This window comes from Emys orbicularis, chromosome 2 (genome assembly GCF_028017835.1).
Source record: "Emys orbicularis isolate rEmyOrb1 chromosome 2, rEmyOrb1.hap1, whole genome shotgun sequence".
Taxonomy (NCBI): Eukaryota; Metazoa; Chordata; order Testudines; family Emydidae; genus Emys; species Emys orbicularis.
This window is the reverse complement of record NC_088684.1, coordinates 102,793,080-102,812,336: the sequence shown is the minus strand read 5'-3', so window position 1 is coordinate 102,812,336 and position 19,257 is coordinate 102,793,080. Positions and strand designations below refer to the sequence as shown.

General features: G+C 44.1%; 1 protein-coding gene across 1 annotated transcript in view; it reads right to left on the bottom strand.

Annotated features, from left to right (window-relative positions):
* The window catches only part of ZNF236 (zinc finger protein 236), a 195,569-nt gene that overhangs the window by 94,554 nt on the left and 81,758 nt on the right, over positions 1-19,257 (bottom strand). The window contains exons 13-18 of the mRNA XM_065398160.1: positions 18,958-19,102; positions 16,675-16,935; positions 16,091-16,341; positions 15,279-15,380; positions 1,522-1,673; positions 5-108 (exon numbers count right to left, since the gene is read on the bottom strand). Coding sequence (XP_065254232.1) covers positions 5-108; positions 1,522-1,673; positions 15,279-15,380; positions 16,091-16,341; positions 16,675-16,935; positions 18,958-19,102 — 1,015 coding nt within the window. The remainder of the gene's footprint in view (positions 1-4; positions 109-1,521; positions 1,674-15,278; positions 15,381-16,090; positions 16,342-16,674; positions 16,936-18,957; positions 19,103-19,257) is intronic.

Genomic DNA, 19,257 nt, shown 5'->3' with positions numbered 1-19,257 from the left:
AGACCTGTATGAACGTCTGCTTTGATCTTCGTTGTCCTCAAGAAACTGGGGGCGTTGGGCATGCAGTTCAAGTTCTTCTTGTGACTGATCTTGTATGAGGCGAGTAGTCTAGAAATCAAACAGAGATCCAAGATAAATCTTAAATCCAGCAATACTAAAGTCAAGGCACAGAAGTCTGTATCACAGACTTGGGGCAAGTGTACATCTCAAGTATTCAACAGAAATGGTATAAGAGCATAAATTTATAAATACACAAATTCTCTAAGAATTTAGACAGTGGATCTAAACATTAACAATGGGACCAACACTCCTCTACTGTGAAGCGAGGAGGGTAGCAAAAGTGCAGAGATGGAAGGGCTACTGGGGCTTACAAAAAGGATAAACAGAGCCAGTACACTACATATTTTCCCTCTCACTGGGAGTCCCAACTATGTCAAATCTGCAATCAGGTCTTATTGTTTGGGTCATGTAAAGGGCAAAATCAAAAAGCAGTCACTCTACATAGCCCTTTCATAGGACTAATGACAGCATAGCCTCACAGTGAGGCCGGTACATCATGAAATTTGAAGGAAAAGGAAGCTCTAATGTAGATAGCTAGAAAATACTCACCTAACTCCTCTGGAGATACTAAAACCCATCTTTTGAGGTGAACTGGGGGGTTTTCATCTTACTCTGCAGCATGGGTCACTTGCAGGTTTAAACTACAGTAAATGATGGATTTTCTGTAACTTGAAGTCTTTAAGTCATAATTTGAGGACTTCAGTAATTCAGCCAGAGCTTAAGGGTCTATTATAGGAGTAGGCGGGTGAAGTTCTGTGGCCTGCATTGTGCAGGAGATCAGACTAGATGATCATGATGGTCCCTTCTGACCTCAAAATTTATTAGTCTAACTTTGCAGAGTTTCTCAGGCCTTCTGATCCCCGCCCAACATTCATCATAGGAAGATACGATGTGGTTGTATATTATGCAGTTTTATAGCGCAGCTATCAGGAAAACAATCTCATAGTAGTTACAGCATGCATTCAAGTTAGATACAGTAAGGTAATGCTAAGATTATATAATGGAAAAGCATGTCATTTGCAGCAAAAAATAAAAAAACTGAGAAACATTTAAAAGTCTAACCCATAAGAGTTGTTCCATAAATTAGCATAATGAATTTCCGATCTGTCTATGTAAGGTTCTTTCAATGACTCACATTAAGTGTATCCATAGCATACGCGTATCTTGATTTTTAGATTTAAGAAAGGAAACTGCCAGAAAATATAAAATAAAGTGACACTTTTTATATTCTTAAACATGTGGACAGGGAAACTTATTATTTTGCCTTTTTTGTTTTTTCCCCTAGTTTGTTTTGCTTTTGTTGTGCTTTAAAGAAAAATGACAAAGCAAGAAAAGTCTTCTTGAATCTTCCCTCATTTTCTTGGTGCTTTACATGAACATCCCCTGGAAGAGGCTAATGTCTTCACAAGGTCAGCCTCACAGAATGAACAACAATATATTCTATCTTTCATAGATACTCACCACATTAATAGTCTCTGGATTAGGAACTTGAAGCAGATTTGGTTGATGGTAACTTGTTGAAAGAGCCTGAGACTCAAGTGTGCTTGAATCCTGTAGCTGCTGTACAGCTGAAAATTGATTCTGTTGATTGTAGCTATCATTCACTGTAAAACCTGTCAGAAATTAAAGAAAGTCAAAAGCCCAGAATAATGGAAAATGTACAAAATGTAAAACGGGACAAATAAATAGTGCACTACTTATTTAAATGGTAACTTCAAAAAAAAGATTAAATAGTAATTTACAGCAGAAAATTGTAACATTACACTCTTCACTAGTAAGCATAAGCAAAATACATAAGCATTCTGGGCATCTAATAAATATTCACAATAATAGGGTTACTTACCATTAGCTGGAGTTCTATTAGACAATCTCCTCCATAGAACAACAGTTTGAAGTTTCTTCAAGATGCCTCTATTACCTCAGAGCCATTGAAATTTTGAATTTCTTGTACGTAAGCATGCATGTGTCAAACAGGTTGACCCAGCTCCCTTTATCCATGTTGATATCACGCTCCCTTACTTACACTGGAAGCCAATCACAAAGATGCAAAGCTCAGAGGGGAGTATGGCGGGTGAGTGGAGGAGATGACCCAATAGGAGAACTCCAGTTTCAGATAAAGTAACCCCATTTTCTCCTACTTTGGATCTCCTCCACATATTCCCACTCTTTACTATAATCTAAAGTAGTGCCTTTTAAAGGCAAGTTGCAAAGTAAAAATAAAATTGTGTTTATGTACATTACTGATAGATAAAGATGGCCTCAAAGATGGGTTTTCTCTGTGGTTTTTCTTTGGTAATACCAGATTATAACCTTCCTCTTTGCTGAAGGAACAAATGGGACAGTGCCATCACAAAAGGCTAATTGAAAGCCAGGAAAATATAGCTCAGATTTCAGCCTGTTCTGTCATCAACATGAAACATAACCCTTTAACAACAACAACAAACAACAAAAACAAGTAAAAGAAGACAGGATCTGATATTTCTAATATAAAAAACAAGTACAAATTTTTGGTGGAAAAGAATCAGGCCATAATTATGCATCATTAAGGAACAGCAAAGGGTACAATTTTATTTTTGCTGTGCAGTTTGCCTTTAATGGACAACAGATGAAGATTATGAAAATAATGTAGAACTGTACAAGCATATCAAAATGACCACAACAGCATCAGAGCCTAAACAGCAATGCTTACAAAATGTTTGCAGATTACTAAGCATCATTCATTGGGATGTGTCAGGTGAAAGCAGAAGTTTCCTTCCAGTCCCTCGTACGGTAGTTCTCACAACCGAGAAATACAGTTATCAGTATAGTAAAGTCACAAATAATTGTACGTAAAACCTGCAACTGGCTCTAGTTTATTTATAACTAAGCACTCAGTGTAACTGTGCAGCTTATATAACTATTTCTTTCCTAGATCAATCAAGGTTGGAAGAAAATAAGATTCAATAAAGTGAAATTCAGAAGCATCCCCAAGAAGAAAAGGACAACTTCCGAACCACAACTCCCTCTTTTTTCTAATGGTCAGCTTGCTTAACCGAGGCTGTAGATCATTTATTCACCTTGCTGAGGTAACTGCCAGACTCAAAAGGTACCCTGAAGAACAAAAAAGGTACCCTGAAGAACAGTCTCACGGGAGTTTAAAGTAATAATAGAGAAGATTGTTTGGGATCAAATTTATATCTGATAGCAAAGAAAATGTTTCAGCAAGAACATATTCAGGCCACCTTTGAAAAGAACAAGCAATTCAAAAGCAAAAATTATGACCTTTAGGAGAATTTGCACAATCATTCCCCCATCCAAAAAACCCCAAAACAGTTGTTAAATATACCAGAAGAGACCACCTACAAATCCAATCAAGCCAAGATGAGGTAACGCAGTATCTTTTTCCCTAGACAAGGGTGCTAAAATGTCACTATGACTGAACATAATCCATTTCACTTCATGGTTTTACAGTAAAGGGATTATGGACATCCTGAACAATTTCCAAGAAATCCTGAAACAATCTCAAAGTTTCAAACAAAGTGCTCAGAAGGAAGAACTGTACAATCAAAGTTGTTGTTGGGTCAGACTGAAGTATTAGGCCCTGCTTGTGAAAGAAGTTATGGACTGAATATAAACTGAAGGTATAACAAGGAGTATCAGAGACTCACATTGGCCTGCTTAATTTCTTGTATTAAGATCATATTTCAACAGTTAAGATTTTAAAGGAATCTGGGAATTCAATACAGCAACTTCACTGTTCTGAAGATGCTGAAGGTATCTACTACTACTGTACTTCTACAGTGCATCTATTTTATAGATAGGGACCATAAGGGACAAAGCAATTATGTGTCTTACCAACCATGTCTACACATGAAGTCTGTGACAGAGCAAGATATAGAACACAGATCTCCCAGACTCTCAGTCCTGTGCTTTAATCAAAAGACCATACTCCTCTCCTGAAGACCTTACATATCTTCTTCCTTCACCAGACATGGAATAGGGGATATTTGGAATTGAGTAGAGTCACAGGGGCCTATTACCTGAGAATCCCTGTTCGCAGTGTGTTGTACCAGTGATGGTCTCAGGATATCAGAAAGACAAGGTGTGTGAGGTAATTTCTTTTATTTGGCCAACTTCTGTTGGTGAAAGAAAAGCTTTTGAGCTTACACAGAGCTCTTCAGTCCCTCTCAGTCCTGGATGAGATGCTATACCACTTGCAGCATGACTATCAATTTGTGAAGCTTGCTCTTTCTTGGCTTGAGGACATCGTCCAAGAAATTTTCTTTCACTTCCACGTGAAGTTATTAGAGAAACACTCTGGAAATCAGCTCATTATCAGAAAAAAATGTCTTGCGTATAAGGACCACAGACAAACTATAGTATCCCATGGGAAAAATGGCATTTGAATTTTCAGTCATGATCTGGAGTCTTCACTTCCAAAACTGACATCCTTTAAATGGTAACAATTTGCTGGCAAAGGACTGCCTCTGAACCTCCAAAGATGTCTTCAAATGAAGAGGAATGGAGCATTCACATGTAGAAGCTATCAAGAAAAACTCAGGGCTTCATCATTCTTGATGTTGTCAAAACCAGCTCAAGTGAATAATGGATTATGGTGCTGGCCTATACTGCCCTCAGGGGAGGAAATCAAAACTCTTTAAAAAGTCTGAATAGTAAAAGGAAGGAAATCTATCTGAACAAAACAGGCACCCTGTAAAAGGCTGTGATCCCTACAAGAAAAATGTAATGTATGATCCTGATAGGCCTCTATAGACCAGCGTAGGTCTATGTCTGTTCTCTGACAAATACAGAGGGTGGTTGGTTGTTTATTTGAAGTAGTAATTATGAAAATGTCAGAACACTCCAACATTGTTTTATTAAGAAATTAAACATTTAACCAATATATTTAACAAGAATTACAGCCTATAAATACCAAGGAAAGAAAATGTCTGGGGCTCAGATATCCTACCTAATTGGCAGGAAAAAGTAACTGAGGAGCATGAAGCACAGATGCAGACATAGGGAGAGGGTCGACCAATTTAACGCATGCATCCGCGCATATGCTTACCTACCTGAAATTCAAAAAAACTGAAGGGCTCCAGGATCTTCAAGGAAACTTCAAAGAGTTGGGAATCTGTGGATGAGATTCCAAGTAGAATAGGAGAAGTCTTATACAAATAAGATGTTTATTACGTTTTATAAAACATATTGGGCAGCATAAATTTCTGTGGTAAAAATGAATATCACTAGGACTCCAAAAAGACAATTTTTTTTGGAAAAAAGCATTTACCAATCTATATTTGCCAAATGACAAGGAACATACAGAAACCAAAGCATAAATTACATAATACTTTGAGATGAAAACTGAGTACTTTCTCAATTTGAAATGAACGACCAAATCGGAAAATTAACAACTGGAGAAAAATCAGTAATTCTGCCATTTTTTTCCATTTGGAAAGATCTCAGATGGGATGGCCAATCACAAAATTCCAATGGACTTTAATGGATCCGGATTGGGCCTGTTTAATAAATCTAGAGACATTAATACCTTCTCTCAACTCTTATTTAAAATGCATTGTAACAAAGTATCAAAATCAGCAAAACAAAATAAAATATCCTAAATTGTATAACACACTGAAGTAATAAGAGGCAGTTATATTTTTATAAAGGGAGCTATTTAACTAGACAAGGAATCAAATTTAAAATTGAGGAAATGAAAAACAATAGTAAATCAAATCATTTACGTGTAATTAGGGAGCATCAATAGGTATTATGTAATTAAGGTTGAAACTAAGTGCCCATAAGTCCCAATTTTAAACCACTCCTCAGTCACAATCAGAAACTGATCATCTTAAAGTTTTGCATACCACATTCTACATTCCACAGGTATTTTTCTGGAAAGTTTTGTAAATATCAGAAAAAGTTTTCACATGACCCATTAATGACCACAGGCCTTACAGTTTTAAGTCGGGAGCTGCCCGGGCTTCTCGCCTACCCGCCAGGAGCAGTGCCCTGAATGGGGAACTGGGCAGGCACAGCCCGGCTGGGAGCAGGGGGCAGCCAGCTCTAGCTGCCCAGCTTTCTTGTCAATTTATGCTGGAGCCCTGAAATTGACAAGACAGCCAACAGCCAATGTAAGTAAGGCAGTGTCTATATAGACACTGTCACCCTAACTATACCGAAGTAATACCTATGCCTCTTGTGGAGGTGGAGTTATTATGTCTGCAAAGGCCTATACTTTAAAAATTTAGGTGTATTCTTATTACTTAGCTAGTTATAAAGGTATAAAAGAAAGAATCAAAAGCACTGTCTGCCGGTGTAAGGGCCTTCTCTTACTGTGACAGTCTGAGGCCTTGTTCTTAGGCTAAGGCCTTCGGCTAAGCAGCAGAGGCCAGCCATAAACCGGAAAGTGTATGGTCACATCCTTACATTCCAAACTAGTCACATTGAAATAAAGTGCTATTGGGCTGTTAGGAATACAATCCTGTCCTAATATTCTTATCACCTCCAAAAAAAGGAAAGAGCCTAAAAAATGTAAAAGGAAACTTAGTTTAATAGCATCCTGTCTGGCAAGAACTCACTTATCAATAGCTGGAATGTAAAATCCTCATTTCTGTATTGTTCTATCACTGTAGTCTCTACTTCCCTATTGTTTGTCTGTATAATCTCTATCTGGTTCTGTAATTGTTGGGTGTAAACCAATTAAGGTGGTGGAATATAATTGGTTAAATAATCATATTACAATATGTTAAAATTGGTTAACTTTCAGTAAAATAATTGGTTATGGTATAGCTAAGCACAACTCAAGTTTTACTATATAGTCTGCAGTCAATCAAAAAGTAGGGGGGAAAATAGGAACAGGGAATGGGGGTGGGGGAATTGAAATCATGTTTCGATAAGGGGGGGGAATGGGAACAGGGAATGGGAACAGGGACATAGGCAAGGCTCTGTGGTGACAGAGCTGGGAAGGGGGACACTAAAGAAGGAAATTGGAATCATGCTTGCTGGAAGTTCACCCCAATAAACATCAAATTGTTTGCACCTTCGGACTTCAGGTATTGTTGCTCTCTGTTCATGCGAGAAGGACCAGGGAAATGAGAAGGTGAAGAAATAAGCCCCCTAACAGGCACTTACATCAGCAGGACAAGGCGGTAGTCTGTACTTAGGTTAACGTAAGCTGCCTTACGTCAACCTAAATGAGTAGTGTAGACCAGGCCGGAGTCAGAAATAGGGGTAGGAAATCAGGTGGAAGTATGTCAGGGCAGAAGTCTAGGATGAGATATAGTAGGGGGTATTAGAAGACTGGGGACTGGGAGGTACATGGAGCAATGGCATGAAGTAGTGCTCACCAGTCTCCGAATGAAAGACACTGGAGAATATGGGATGAGAACAAGAGAGATGGGCAGGACAGGCAAAGCATCCATCCATTATAGGTTGAAAGGGACCTAGAGGTACAGAGGAGATAAGGCATGGAATGGTAGCAGGGCAGAGAGGACAAAAGGACACACAGGTGCATACAAGAGACTAAAGTGAGGTGTTGAAAGGGTGTGGCATGTTTCAGAGGTAAGAAGAGAGATGCATGCAAGGAGACAGGGGAGTACAGAGGTCTTCGGTGGGACATAAGAGGTATTGGAGGAGCCTCCAGGAGATCTATCTGAGTTGAGAGGGGCAAGAACAGAAGGAACAAGGAACCAAAAGGGAGGGAAGGAGTTCATCAACCTCAGAAACTTCTAAAACCTTTGAACATTAAAAGTTTGATCTCTAGTAAAAAGTTCTTGAAGTTTTCTATGTGGATAAGAGCCTTCCTGTAATCATCTGCATCATCCACTACCCACCCCATATCCCATCCAGGTATACATTTCCCCATCACACACCTCTCTCTTCTGGACTTGCTGAAATTTGCAAAAGATGAGCCCCATTTTGGTGGGCCTTGTAAAAGAACAGAACTTCCCTTCTGCAGACTTTATATGACAGCCATATTAAAAACTTTTGGCGCTCATTCAAAGACATGACCATTGCTGAACAAAAATTTATTTAAAAAGAACTGAAGTTGAAAGTAAGTTCCAGTGGAGTCTAGAGAAAAGACGGTTACCTACCTTTTCATAACTTGTTCTTCGAGATGTGTTGTTCACGTCCATTACACATTAGGTGTGTGTGCGCCGCGTGCACGGACATCGGAAACTTTTTCCCTTAGTGGCTTCCGTCGGGTCAGCAGGGGAGCCCCCTAGAGTGGTGCCTCCATGCCAGTGCATATATACCCCTGCCGACCCGACCCCTCCCCCCAGTTCCTTCTTGCCGGTGACTCTGACAGAGGGGAAGGAGGGTGGGAAGCGTAATAGACGTGAACACCACATCTCGACGGTAGGTAACCGTCTTTTCTTCTTCGAGTGCTTGTTCACGTCCATTCCACATTAGGTGACTCACAAGCTTACCATAGGAGGAGGGTAGGAGTCATGGAACAATTGATTGGAGAACAGCCCTGCCGACTGCTGCATCATCTCTGGCCTGCTGATTGACTGCGTAGTGGGCTGTGAATGTGTGCAACGAGGACCAGGTGGCTACTTTACAGATCCCCTGGATCGGGACCTGCACCAGGAAAGCTGTGGAAGATGCTTGCGCCCTGGTCAAGTGGGCCGTGATCACCAGGGCTGGAACCTTGGCGAGTTCGTAGCACATGCAAATGTAGTCCGCAATCCATGACGATATACACTGCGCCGAGACCAGAAGACCTTTCATTCTGTTGGCTATGGCAACAAACAACTATGTCGACTTGCGGAAAGGCCTAGTCCGCTCCAAATAGAACGCCAGGGCCCTTCAGACATCCAGAGTGTGCAGGCTACGGTGACTCGGGTCCATGCGTGGTTTAGGAAAGAACACTGGCAAACAAATGTCTTGGCCCATATGAAATTGTGAGACTACCTTAGGGAGGAATTTAGGGTGCGGCCTGAGTTGCACCATGTCCTTATAAAAGACTGTACAAGACGGTTCCGAGGTGAGGGCCCTCAACTCAGACACCCTCCTTGCGGACGTAATGGCCCCCAGGAATGCCACCTTCCAGGAGAGGTGGAAGAGAGAGCAAGAGGCGAGGGGCTCGAACGGAGGGCCCATGAGCTCGGAGAGTACCAGATTTAGGTTCCAGGGTGGGACCGACGGGCATGAGTAAGGGAACACTCTCTCCAGTCCCTTGAGGAACCGCACCACCATGGGGTTAGAAAACACCGAACACCTGGATTCCCCTGGGTGGAACGCTGAAATGGCCACCAGATGCACCCTGATCAAGGAAGGGGCGAGACCTTGATGCTTGAGGTGCAGGAGGTATTCTAGGATGACTGGAATGGTGGACTGGAGTGGCTGTACCTGCTTAGGCTCACACCAGCAGGAGAATCTTTTCCACTTAGCTAGGTAGGTCTCCCTAGTGGAGGGTTTCCTACTGCCAAGGATAATTTGCCTTACCGGAAGACAGCACTGGCTCTCCATAGCGTTCAGCCACAGAGTTTCCACGCCATGAGATGCAGAGACTGCAGATCCGGGTTGAGCAGGCGCCCGCAGTCCTGCGTGATGAGATCCCGGTGCAGGGGCAGGGCAATCGGGGCGGACACTGACAGCTCTAGCACGGTCGTAAGCCAGTGTTGACGAGGCCAAGCTGGGGTGATCAAAATTATCGTCGCCTTGTCCCTGCGAACTTTGAGGAGGACTCTGTGGATGAGTGGGAGCGGAGGAAAGGCGTACTTCAGACTCCCGCCCCAAGTGATTGCGAACGCATCTGTGACCAAGCCCGGACTGTGGTTCAGGAACAAACAAAACTGCGTGGTGGCAAAGAGGTTCATTTGGGGAATACCCCACTTTTGGAAGACCGATTGCAAGATGTCCAACCTCATCAACCACTCTTGCATGCAGTATGACCTACTGAGGAATCCGCCAGACCGTTCCGCGTTCCCGGGAGGTACGACGCTTCGAGATGGATGGAGCGGGCTATACAGCAGTCCCACAGGAGAAGAGCCTCGCGGCAGAGGGGAGAGGAGCAGGCTCCGCCCTGCTTGTTTATATAAACCATGCCAGTGGTGTTGTCTGTCAGAACTGTCACGCTGTGACCTTCCAAAGTAGTGTGAAAGGTTTGGCAGGCTAGACGAACTGCCCTGAACTCCTTCACATTGATGTGGAGCAACACTTCATCCCTGGACCACAAGCCCTGTGTCCTTAGGTCCCCTAAGTGAGCCCCCCAGCTGAGGTCTGACGCGTCTGTCACTAGCGTCAGAGCAGGCTGCGGTGCAGTGAATGGGGATACCCTCGCATACTACTGGCCGATTCAGCCACCAGCGCAGGGAGTCCAACACCTGGGCAGGAACCATCACGACAAGGTCTAGGGGATCTCTGCCCGGGCGATACGACCGGGTGAGCCAGGCTTGTAAAGTCCTGAGCCTCAGCCAAGCGTATTTGACCACGTAAGTGCATGCCGCCATGTGCCCTAGGAGCTGCAGACAGCATCTGACTGTGGTAGTGGGAAACCTTAGCATCGAGTCTACCACGCGTTGGATGGCCAGAAATCTGGGTTCCAGGAGGCTCGCTCGCGCCTGCGCCGAGTCCAGCACTGCCCCGATGAACTCCAGCCTTTGAGTTGCTATCAGGAAAGACTTGGGCACACTACGAGGAGACCCAGCCTGCGGAATGCGTCCAGGGCCACCGTCACATGGGAACAGACCTCCTCTTCGGACTAACCCATGAGGAGCCAATTGTCGAGGTACGGGTATACCCATATTCTCCTCTTTCACAGAAAGGCTGCCACTACTGACGTGCATTTTGTGAATAAATAAATAAATAAATAAATGGAGATATCCTATCTCCTAGAACTGGAAGGGACCTTGAAGGGTCATCGAGTCCAGCCCCCTGCCTTCACTAGCAGGACCAAGTACTGATTTTGCCCCAGACCCCCTAAGTGGCCCCCTCAGGGATTGAACTCACAACCCCGGGTTTAGCAGGCCAATGCTCAAACCACTGAGCTATCCCTCCCATCCCTTGAGGATGGGAGGGATATTTGGGGGGCTGCCGCCAGGCCGAATGGAAGGACCATAAACTGGTAATGGTGCTGGTTTATGGCGAACCGCAGGAATAGCCAGTGAGCTGGGTGAATGGCGATATGAAAGTACGCATCTTTCATGTCGAGGGCAGCGTACCAATCCCCTGGATCCAGGGACGGGATAATAGTGCCCAGGGAGACCATACGGAAGCGGACCTTGACTAAGAATTTGTTGAGCCCGCGAAGGTCTAAAATGGGCCGAAGGCCCCTCCCCCTTTGCCTTGGGGATAAGAAAATAACGGGAGTAAAACCCTTTCCCCCTTAGTTCCCGAGGGACTTCCTCCACCGCACCCGCCTCGAGGAGCGACTGAACCTCCTGCATAAGGAGTTGCTTGTGAGAAGGGTCCATGAAGAGGGACGGGGAAGGGGGGTGGGTAGGAGGGAAGGAGAACTGCAGCGTGTATCCCACTTGTACCATGCATAAGACCCAACAGTCTGATGTTATACGGGGCCATGCATGGTAGAAGTGGGACAACTGGTTCAAGAAACATGGACCAGGAGTTGGGTTGGTACACTGTCCTCAAGCGCACCTTCAAAACCCCTGCTTATTGTCAGGCTGGAGCTTGCCCTGGCCCTGGTTAGGCGTGTTGTTCCGCCTGCGCCTATTGTCCCTGCTCCTGTCTGGTACTGCCGTTGCTGAGGCGGTTGAGGCTTGAACGGCTTCCCAACTGGGTGTGCATTCCCAACGACTTGAGGGTAGCCCGGGAGTCTTTGAGGCTATGCAGCCTGGCATCAGTCTGATCCGAAAAGAGGCCAGACCCTTCGAAGGGGAGGTCCTGGAGGGTATTCTGGACCTCTGGCAGGAGGCCCGAAGCCTGAAGCCACGCTGAGCTTGATCGTTCTGGCTGCTGCATCTGCCGAGTCCAGAGAGGCCTGTAAAGAGGTCTTGGCTACTGCCTTTCCCTCTTCTACGAGGGCCGTAAACTCAGGCTGAGAGCACTGGGGCAAGCGGTCCTTAAATTTTGAAACTGCCACCCAGGAGTTAAAATTGTGCCTGTTCAGGATCGCCTGCTGGTTTGCAATCCGTAACTGGAGGCTCCCAGAGGAGTAGACCTTCCTTCCGAAGAGGTCCAAATGTTTAGCCTCCTTGGCCTTGGGAGCCGGGGCTTGCTGACCATGACGCTCCCGTTCATTAACGGCTGAGACGACCAGAGAACGGGGGCCAGATGACAAAAGAGGAACTCGTAGCCCTTGGAAGGGGCAAAGTACTTCCTCTCTACCCCCTTGACCGTTGGTGCGCTGGAGGCTGGGGTTTGCCAGACGGTCTTGTAGTTGGTCTGGATTGTCTTTATGAGTGGGAGCGCAATTCTGGAGGGACCCTCGGGGCTTAGGATGTCCACCATAGGATCCTCCTGCTCAACCGCCTCCTCCACCTGTAGGCCCAAGTTCTGGGCAACCCTGCGGAGCAGCTCCTGGTGCGCCCTGTGGTCGATCGGAGGTCGCACCGACATCGCAGTGCCCGCCACAGCCTCGACTGGGAATGATGAGGAGGTGAGGAGCTGCTGTGCCTCCTCCACCTGCCCTTCTTGCTCCTCCATATAGGCAGGGGGCACATCTGGGTCCTGCCGGGTTGATTGTCCCCGGGACAGCACCGGGCTCGGCGTCGCTTCCGCTCACCGGTGCTCTGGAGAAGCGTCTGGCGGTCTGGACACCGTGGCCTCCTTAGCTGTCGAGGGGTGCCTGCGCGGGGACCGGGACCGATGCACCAAATAGCCGGACCTCGAAGCTCTGGAGGAGGTCCCTTGCTGTTGATGATAGGCCCACAGGATCCAAAAGGGCCATTGTCCTGGCGGGCCCCATTGGGGTTGCCACGCGGCCTGGGGCTCCCTGCCCACTGGCGCCCTGCGGATGTAGCTGAAGCGGCCTGAGTCGACCTTGGACTCCGACCTTGATGGTCAAGGCGGTGCCATGGCTTGGTGTCGTCGGGAGGCTGCAGAACAGCTCCTCACCGACCGGGATCAGTGCCTTCTGCCCGGGGCCGGCGACCTCGGCCTTATGTCCCTTGGGTGCCGGCCTAGTGACGGCGCGCCGACAGGGCAGGTGCCACATGCTGGCTCAGTTCCTGTGCCACCAAGTCCCGCTGAATCAAGGGCATCTGGGAGTCCACGGAGGCTGAGCTTGACCGGGACCGGTGCCGGGAGCGGTGCCAGGGCGGTGACCTCGAGCGGCGCACCATTGCCAGCTTCCCTCTGGATGGCACCCTTTGTGATGGTCCCAGCGGCTTCTCCTTGTCAGGGAGGGGGCTTGCCGCCGACAGCTCGATGAGGTCCTTTGCCACCTCAAAGGTGTCTGGTGTGGAAGGCTGTTCTAGGATCTCCTCCAGCCCTTCATTGGCACTCAAACCACTTAGCCCGGGGCTCAACGGGCCTGACGGAACCACTGGTGCCGGTGTATGTCCTGGGGCCGCACTGCCCCTCTGAGTGCCCAGTCCCTTGGAAGGCACTGCCTTCTTACGCGCGTAGCGCCCCCTGTTGCCTTTTGGCTGCCCTTTCGACCGTGCCGGAGAGGTCAAACGGTGTCGGGACCTGTCCTGCTTCCTCGGTGCCACAGGCTTATGGTGCCCCACCGGCGCCGGATCACGGACTGACGCCGGGGCACTACGCGCTGAGGACGCCGGCGTTGAAGCTGAACGGTCCGAGGCCGAAGGTTGCAGCGCGGCCTCCATGAGTAGCTGCTTGAGGTGAAAGTCTCTTTCTTTCTTAGTCCTGGGCTTGAACGCTTTACATATCTTGCAGCGCTCAGTCTGGTGCGCTTCCCCCAAACAACAGAGACACGAGTCGTGGGGATCACTAATCGGCATAGGCTTGCGGCACGTGGCACAAGCCTTAAACCCATGGGCCTGCGGCATGTCCCGCAGCCCGGGGCTGGTGCTGGAAGCAACTTCCAGACACCTCTAACAAAGGAGGCTTAAGTGTCTAACAACTAAGAACTGCTAACTACTGATAATTGCTAACTACTGAGAACTGCTACAACTGTACTAAGGGATCACTCGCAAGCGAGCGAGCGAGTTGTTCCAATGCCAACACGGACGGTAAGAAGGAATTGAGGGGGGGGGTCGGGTCGGCAGGGGTATATATGCACCGGCATGGAGGTGCCACTCTAGGGGGCTCCCCTGCCGACCCGACAGGAGCCGCTAAGGGGAAAAGTTTCCAATGTCCGTGCACCCCGCAGTCCGTGCACACCTAATGTGGAATGCACGTGAACAAGAACTCGAAGAAGAACATGCAAAATTATTATGCTTCCTTTAAAAATGTATTTTACAGCTTCAAAAAGCTCTAATGTTAAGGTATCTAAAATGATTAGTTCAGGGATCCAGCCAGTTCTTAATGTTATTATCCTTCCCTCACTCACTCTAATACCACCAGATTTACACTACTTGCCCAACCTTGATAACACCCCCCCCAAAATTTGCAAAAATGCATGTAAACGTCAAAATAATAAATTAATAGGAGATTTCTGACTTTTGCATATACACCTCTACTCTGATATAACGCTGTCCTTGGGAGCCAAAAAATCTTACCGCGTTATAGGTGAAACCGCATTATATCGAACTTGCTTTGATCCACTGGAGCGCGCAGCCCCGCCCCCCCAGAGCGCTGCTTTACCGCGTTATATCCGAATTTGTGTTATATCGGGTCGCGTTATATCGGGGTAGAGGTGTATTTTTGCAAAATTTTAAAGGGCACTGCTATGGCAGTATGTAAATTTGATAAACTAATGCTGTGCATTTTTAATACCTGGTGCTTTTTCATCAATAATCTCAAAGTGCTTTACAGACATTAAGTAAGCCTCAACGCCTTTGTTGTTTAGTTGAGACAGAAGATTCTATGAAGACTGCTCATGGTCACTCAAACTAGGAACAGAATACAAAATGCCTGACTATAAATCTCATGCTGTAACCACTAGATAGAGATCATTTTAAAGGAAAATCTAGATAAGTTTAAATAGCCAAAAACTCAATTTTTTCAGATTACAAGGTCTATTTTCAAAATAGTTAAGATCAGGTTTTCAGTAGGTCTCTTTTTTGTGCATGCACGAATGGGACAGCTAAACACACGGTTACCCATATTCTGTGTGCACAGAATTGAAGCTTTTAATAATTCTAACACTTTAGGGCCAAATTTACTAAGAGCTGTAATTTTAAAATGTTTTATCTATAACTAACCTTGTGATAACCCTTGCTGATCAAATGACTGCTGTGTTAGAGTTTGCTGTTCAAATTGATTGATGTTCTCCTGTAAAGCATGTTGGGATGTCACAAACCTATCTGAAATCAGGAACATAAATTCAAAAAAGAAAATGTAAATTAATTAGGTAGATATACAATTAGTCAGAAGTAAATTTATTTAATATGTCATTATTCAAGCTTTTAAAATCTTTTTATTTTAAATTTATCTGTCAGGTGCAGTCCTGCAGATTTAAATCTTTAGGTGTTGTATTGTTTTTTTTTTTTTTTTAAAGTCTTAATTTTTTTAATCAACTCTATTGATCAACTGCGAACAAAAACATCTCATTTAACCAGATCTACATAACTTTCTGATACTGGCAGTGGCAACTAACACAATATTTTGTATTCTTTCCACCAACTGTGCATGTGTGCTTTGATAACAACCTGAAAAGTTGTGCTGGAAGATGGTGATTTAGAAAGAAAATGTTTGTATAAAGTATTACATAGCATATTTTTGTGATATATTGTTTAGATTTGTTTGCCAAATAGAAATGGGTAAGGGTTAATATACAATATTTTATATTTCCCAGTATATTTTACACAATTATGAAGGGTAAGAAAAATTAAGTCATTTACGTAAATTTTAAGTAATTATTGTACACTTTTACAGAAAGTATATGTTTTTCTAAACCATTATTTCAGATGTCTTAAAACCAAATTCATAAAAGTTTTCAAGATAAAATAATTTAAGAACTTCACGTAAAACTGATTTTTTCATTAGTGTAGTTTTTGATGTTCTGAATATATACCTTCATCTTGCTCTAAAGGTTGGTCAGTCAATTGTTGTCCCAGTCCTGTTTCTTCTGTGGCTTCCACCTGCTGCTGGTCTAGTTCTAAAATAGCTTCCTGATCTGTTGTGACAGCTTCTGGCTGCTGCAACTCATCACTTTCAATCTCAACTTGCATCTGAGTGGAAACATGAATGCTCTGCTGATCTACTGTTGAATCATCTATTGAAGCAGCTTGCTGGTGCTGCTGAAGCTGCTGTGCAAGCTCATACCTGAGAATGAAAGGAGAGATCTTTTATTAGCAAATGATGCACACACACCTAGACACTATTTTAGCTCTTTATATGACCTTTTTACTATTTTATCATCATTGTACTAAAGTAGTGCCTAGGAGCTTCAGTTATAGACCAAGACCCATTATGCTAGATGCTAACAAGGGCTTTTTCCTAATTAATTATGCCAAATTACTCTTAACTCTTTTAGAACCCAGATAACAATACATAGCTCCTAAATCAAAGCTAGGTTTCAAGGAAGCTTTGAGGATGAACTACTGCAATGTACTGACAGAGTTAAAAAAAAAAAAAAAAAAAAAGTTTTATACCTACCTATGAGTTTTCATGTGCTTTTTGCAGTTTAATGAAGTTTTGAATGTTTTTTGACAATATGGACACATATATGGTCGAAGATCATTATGGATCCCCATGTGTCGCCTGAGGCTACCACCAGTAGTGAAGGCCCCATTACATATAAGACACTTAAAAGCTTTCAATCCAGTATGAGTTCTAATATGCGCTTTTAGCACTCCAGCCGAGACAAAACCTCTTCCGCACTGAGAACACTTAAATGGCTTCTCACCAGTGTGTGATCTTTTAAAAAAGATAAAAAAAGCAAAAAGCACAAATTGGGTTTGATTTCTCAATGTCATTAACAGCAAAATAAGAAAAAACATAACCAAAGAGCATCTAACATTTTGTTCAACAAAACCTGAAAATATAAGTTAAAAAATGGTTATATAATTACACTTAAGCACATAATTATAGGCAGAGTCGGTAGAAACTTCTCACTTTTTACAACTTTGCCAAACTTAAAATATTTGAGCTGAAATTCTGCATGCCAACCTTCTGCCTAAGGCTGATTAAGTATTACTACTACTGGAAAATTTCAGCTAAAACAATTCAGCCATTTCCAAGAATGAGGTCAGGAAAAAATGCTGGTGACCTTTTTATGACCTCTAGTGCCACCATGTTTGGAGCAGGGACTTGAAATTGGGCTGGGGTAGCCTTTATATCCAGGATATGCCTTTTGCTGTTCCCATGAAAATACATGCAAATTTAGTCAAGTCTTTGAAAAATCTCAGTTTGCAAATGCTCAGTTGAGACTTGCAGCTAAATTCCCTGAAGTTTTTGTCCACTGTGAGCGTGCTCCAACTTAGGGCTGAGTAGGCCCTGGGCTGCTGTGAGCTGAAAGCAGGGAGACTGTCTCTTCTGTGCGCACACCGCCCTCCCCAACCTGATTGGGTCCAGCAGTTCCCTGATTAAAATGCAGAGTCAGACTGGGATGGGGGGGAGGGGCAGATTGGGAGAAGGAACGAGGGCAGGAAAATGCAACTAAGAAGTGGGGTATTGAAACTGGAAGCCAGTGGGTGAAGTTGAAGACTGAGATCAGATGAGGAGCTGATGGGGAGGGAAACCAAGACTAGCTGTGCAAGGAAACCGGGGCTTGTATGAGAAGCCTGAGTGGTAGAGAATGGAACTGGAACTAAGGAGACATGACTGGAGCGGGCACAATTTGGAAGCGATGGGGCACAAAGGATTAATCTTGTAGGAGAGGGGAAGTAGAATTGGCAGAACAGTATGACTACTACACCACACTCCCTATAGAGCCTGGAATGGAATCCAATAATCCTGAGTCTCACCATTCCTCTATCAGCAAATACCTGTAAAACCTACTAGCAAAATGTATATCTCATCCCCTACTAGTGCTGATCCACAGAGAGGATGACAACCTACTATTGCTGTAAGTAACTCAGTTAGCTCAAAAGGTAGAGAGGTCTGTGTAGTGGATCTAAAGGTTTCAACTCTGCAGATGAACCATGTGGGTGCCAATATGATGACAAATGAAAATTTGTTTTTCCAATTTGCTTTTTTTAAAAACCAAGAAATTACACACAAACCCCATTCACACAAAGCCCATACACACCCCATTCACACAAAGACGACCTTCGAAGAACATTAAGGTTGTAAAGTCAAGCACTAAAAAGTTTGGAAATGCCAGAATTAAGATTGCCTGTTTAACCTTATGGTCTTTAATTACATGATCAGATTTTTCCCCACAGGAATTATACTGCATGCATAATGCATACCCGAAATTATTTCTTGAATTTAACTTCAATCAAACAACCAGTAAGAAAGTATGCACTGATAACCACTAGCTGTGAACTGTGTGCACAGAAAAATGTGCATGCAGTTCCAAGCCCAGTTTCCTTTTCCAATTTCAACAGTTAAACACATAATTGGCTCCTTTAACATAACTCACTCAATTGGTGCAGTAAATGTCCATACAACTGCTTGCACATTTTTGTACATAATTTAGAAAAATCAGGCGCTTAAGAGTCAATAGGATAAATTCTGCACTAATATCCCCAAGCAACCCCACTGATATTGATGGCAGTGCACAGCGTACAAGTTAACCAAAAATCTCGACCAACCTGACTGCTTAAAGTTAATTCTGTAGTTTCACTAGCTAAGGACAGCAAGATAGTAAAGCTGAAGCCTTAGCTAAGGAGTCCTATATAAACACCTCCCACAAATTATTCTTCCATTTTAACTGTCCTCACATTAAATAACTTTTATTAAATACATTTCCTTTCTCTTTTGTGTTTATTTTACCTGATATGTTGCTTAAGATGGCAAGATTTTTTATATGCTCGATTGCAGTAATAACACTTGTATGGCCTGTCTGCTTCATTTCCAAAACTATTATTAAAATAACTTTGGAAAAACTGGCTATTCCTTGGGATTGGCTGGATAAGACCTGCATGTATAAAACAAAAAGGGATCATTTGGTAAAGCTGCAATGGTATAAAGAGATTAACCATTTTTAAAAACAATACATATTATTAAATATAATAAATCGGTAGTAACAGAAAAAAACCCCTAAACATCTTTACAGTATCTATTTAAAATTAC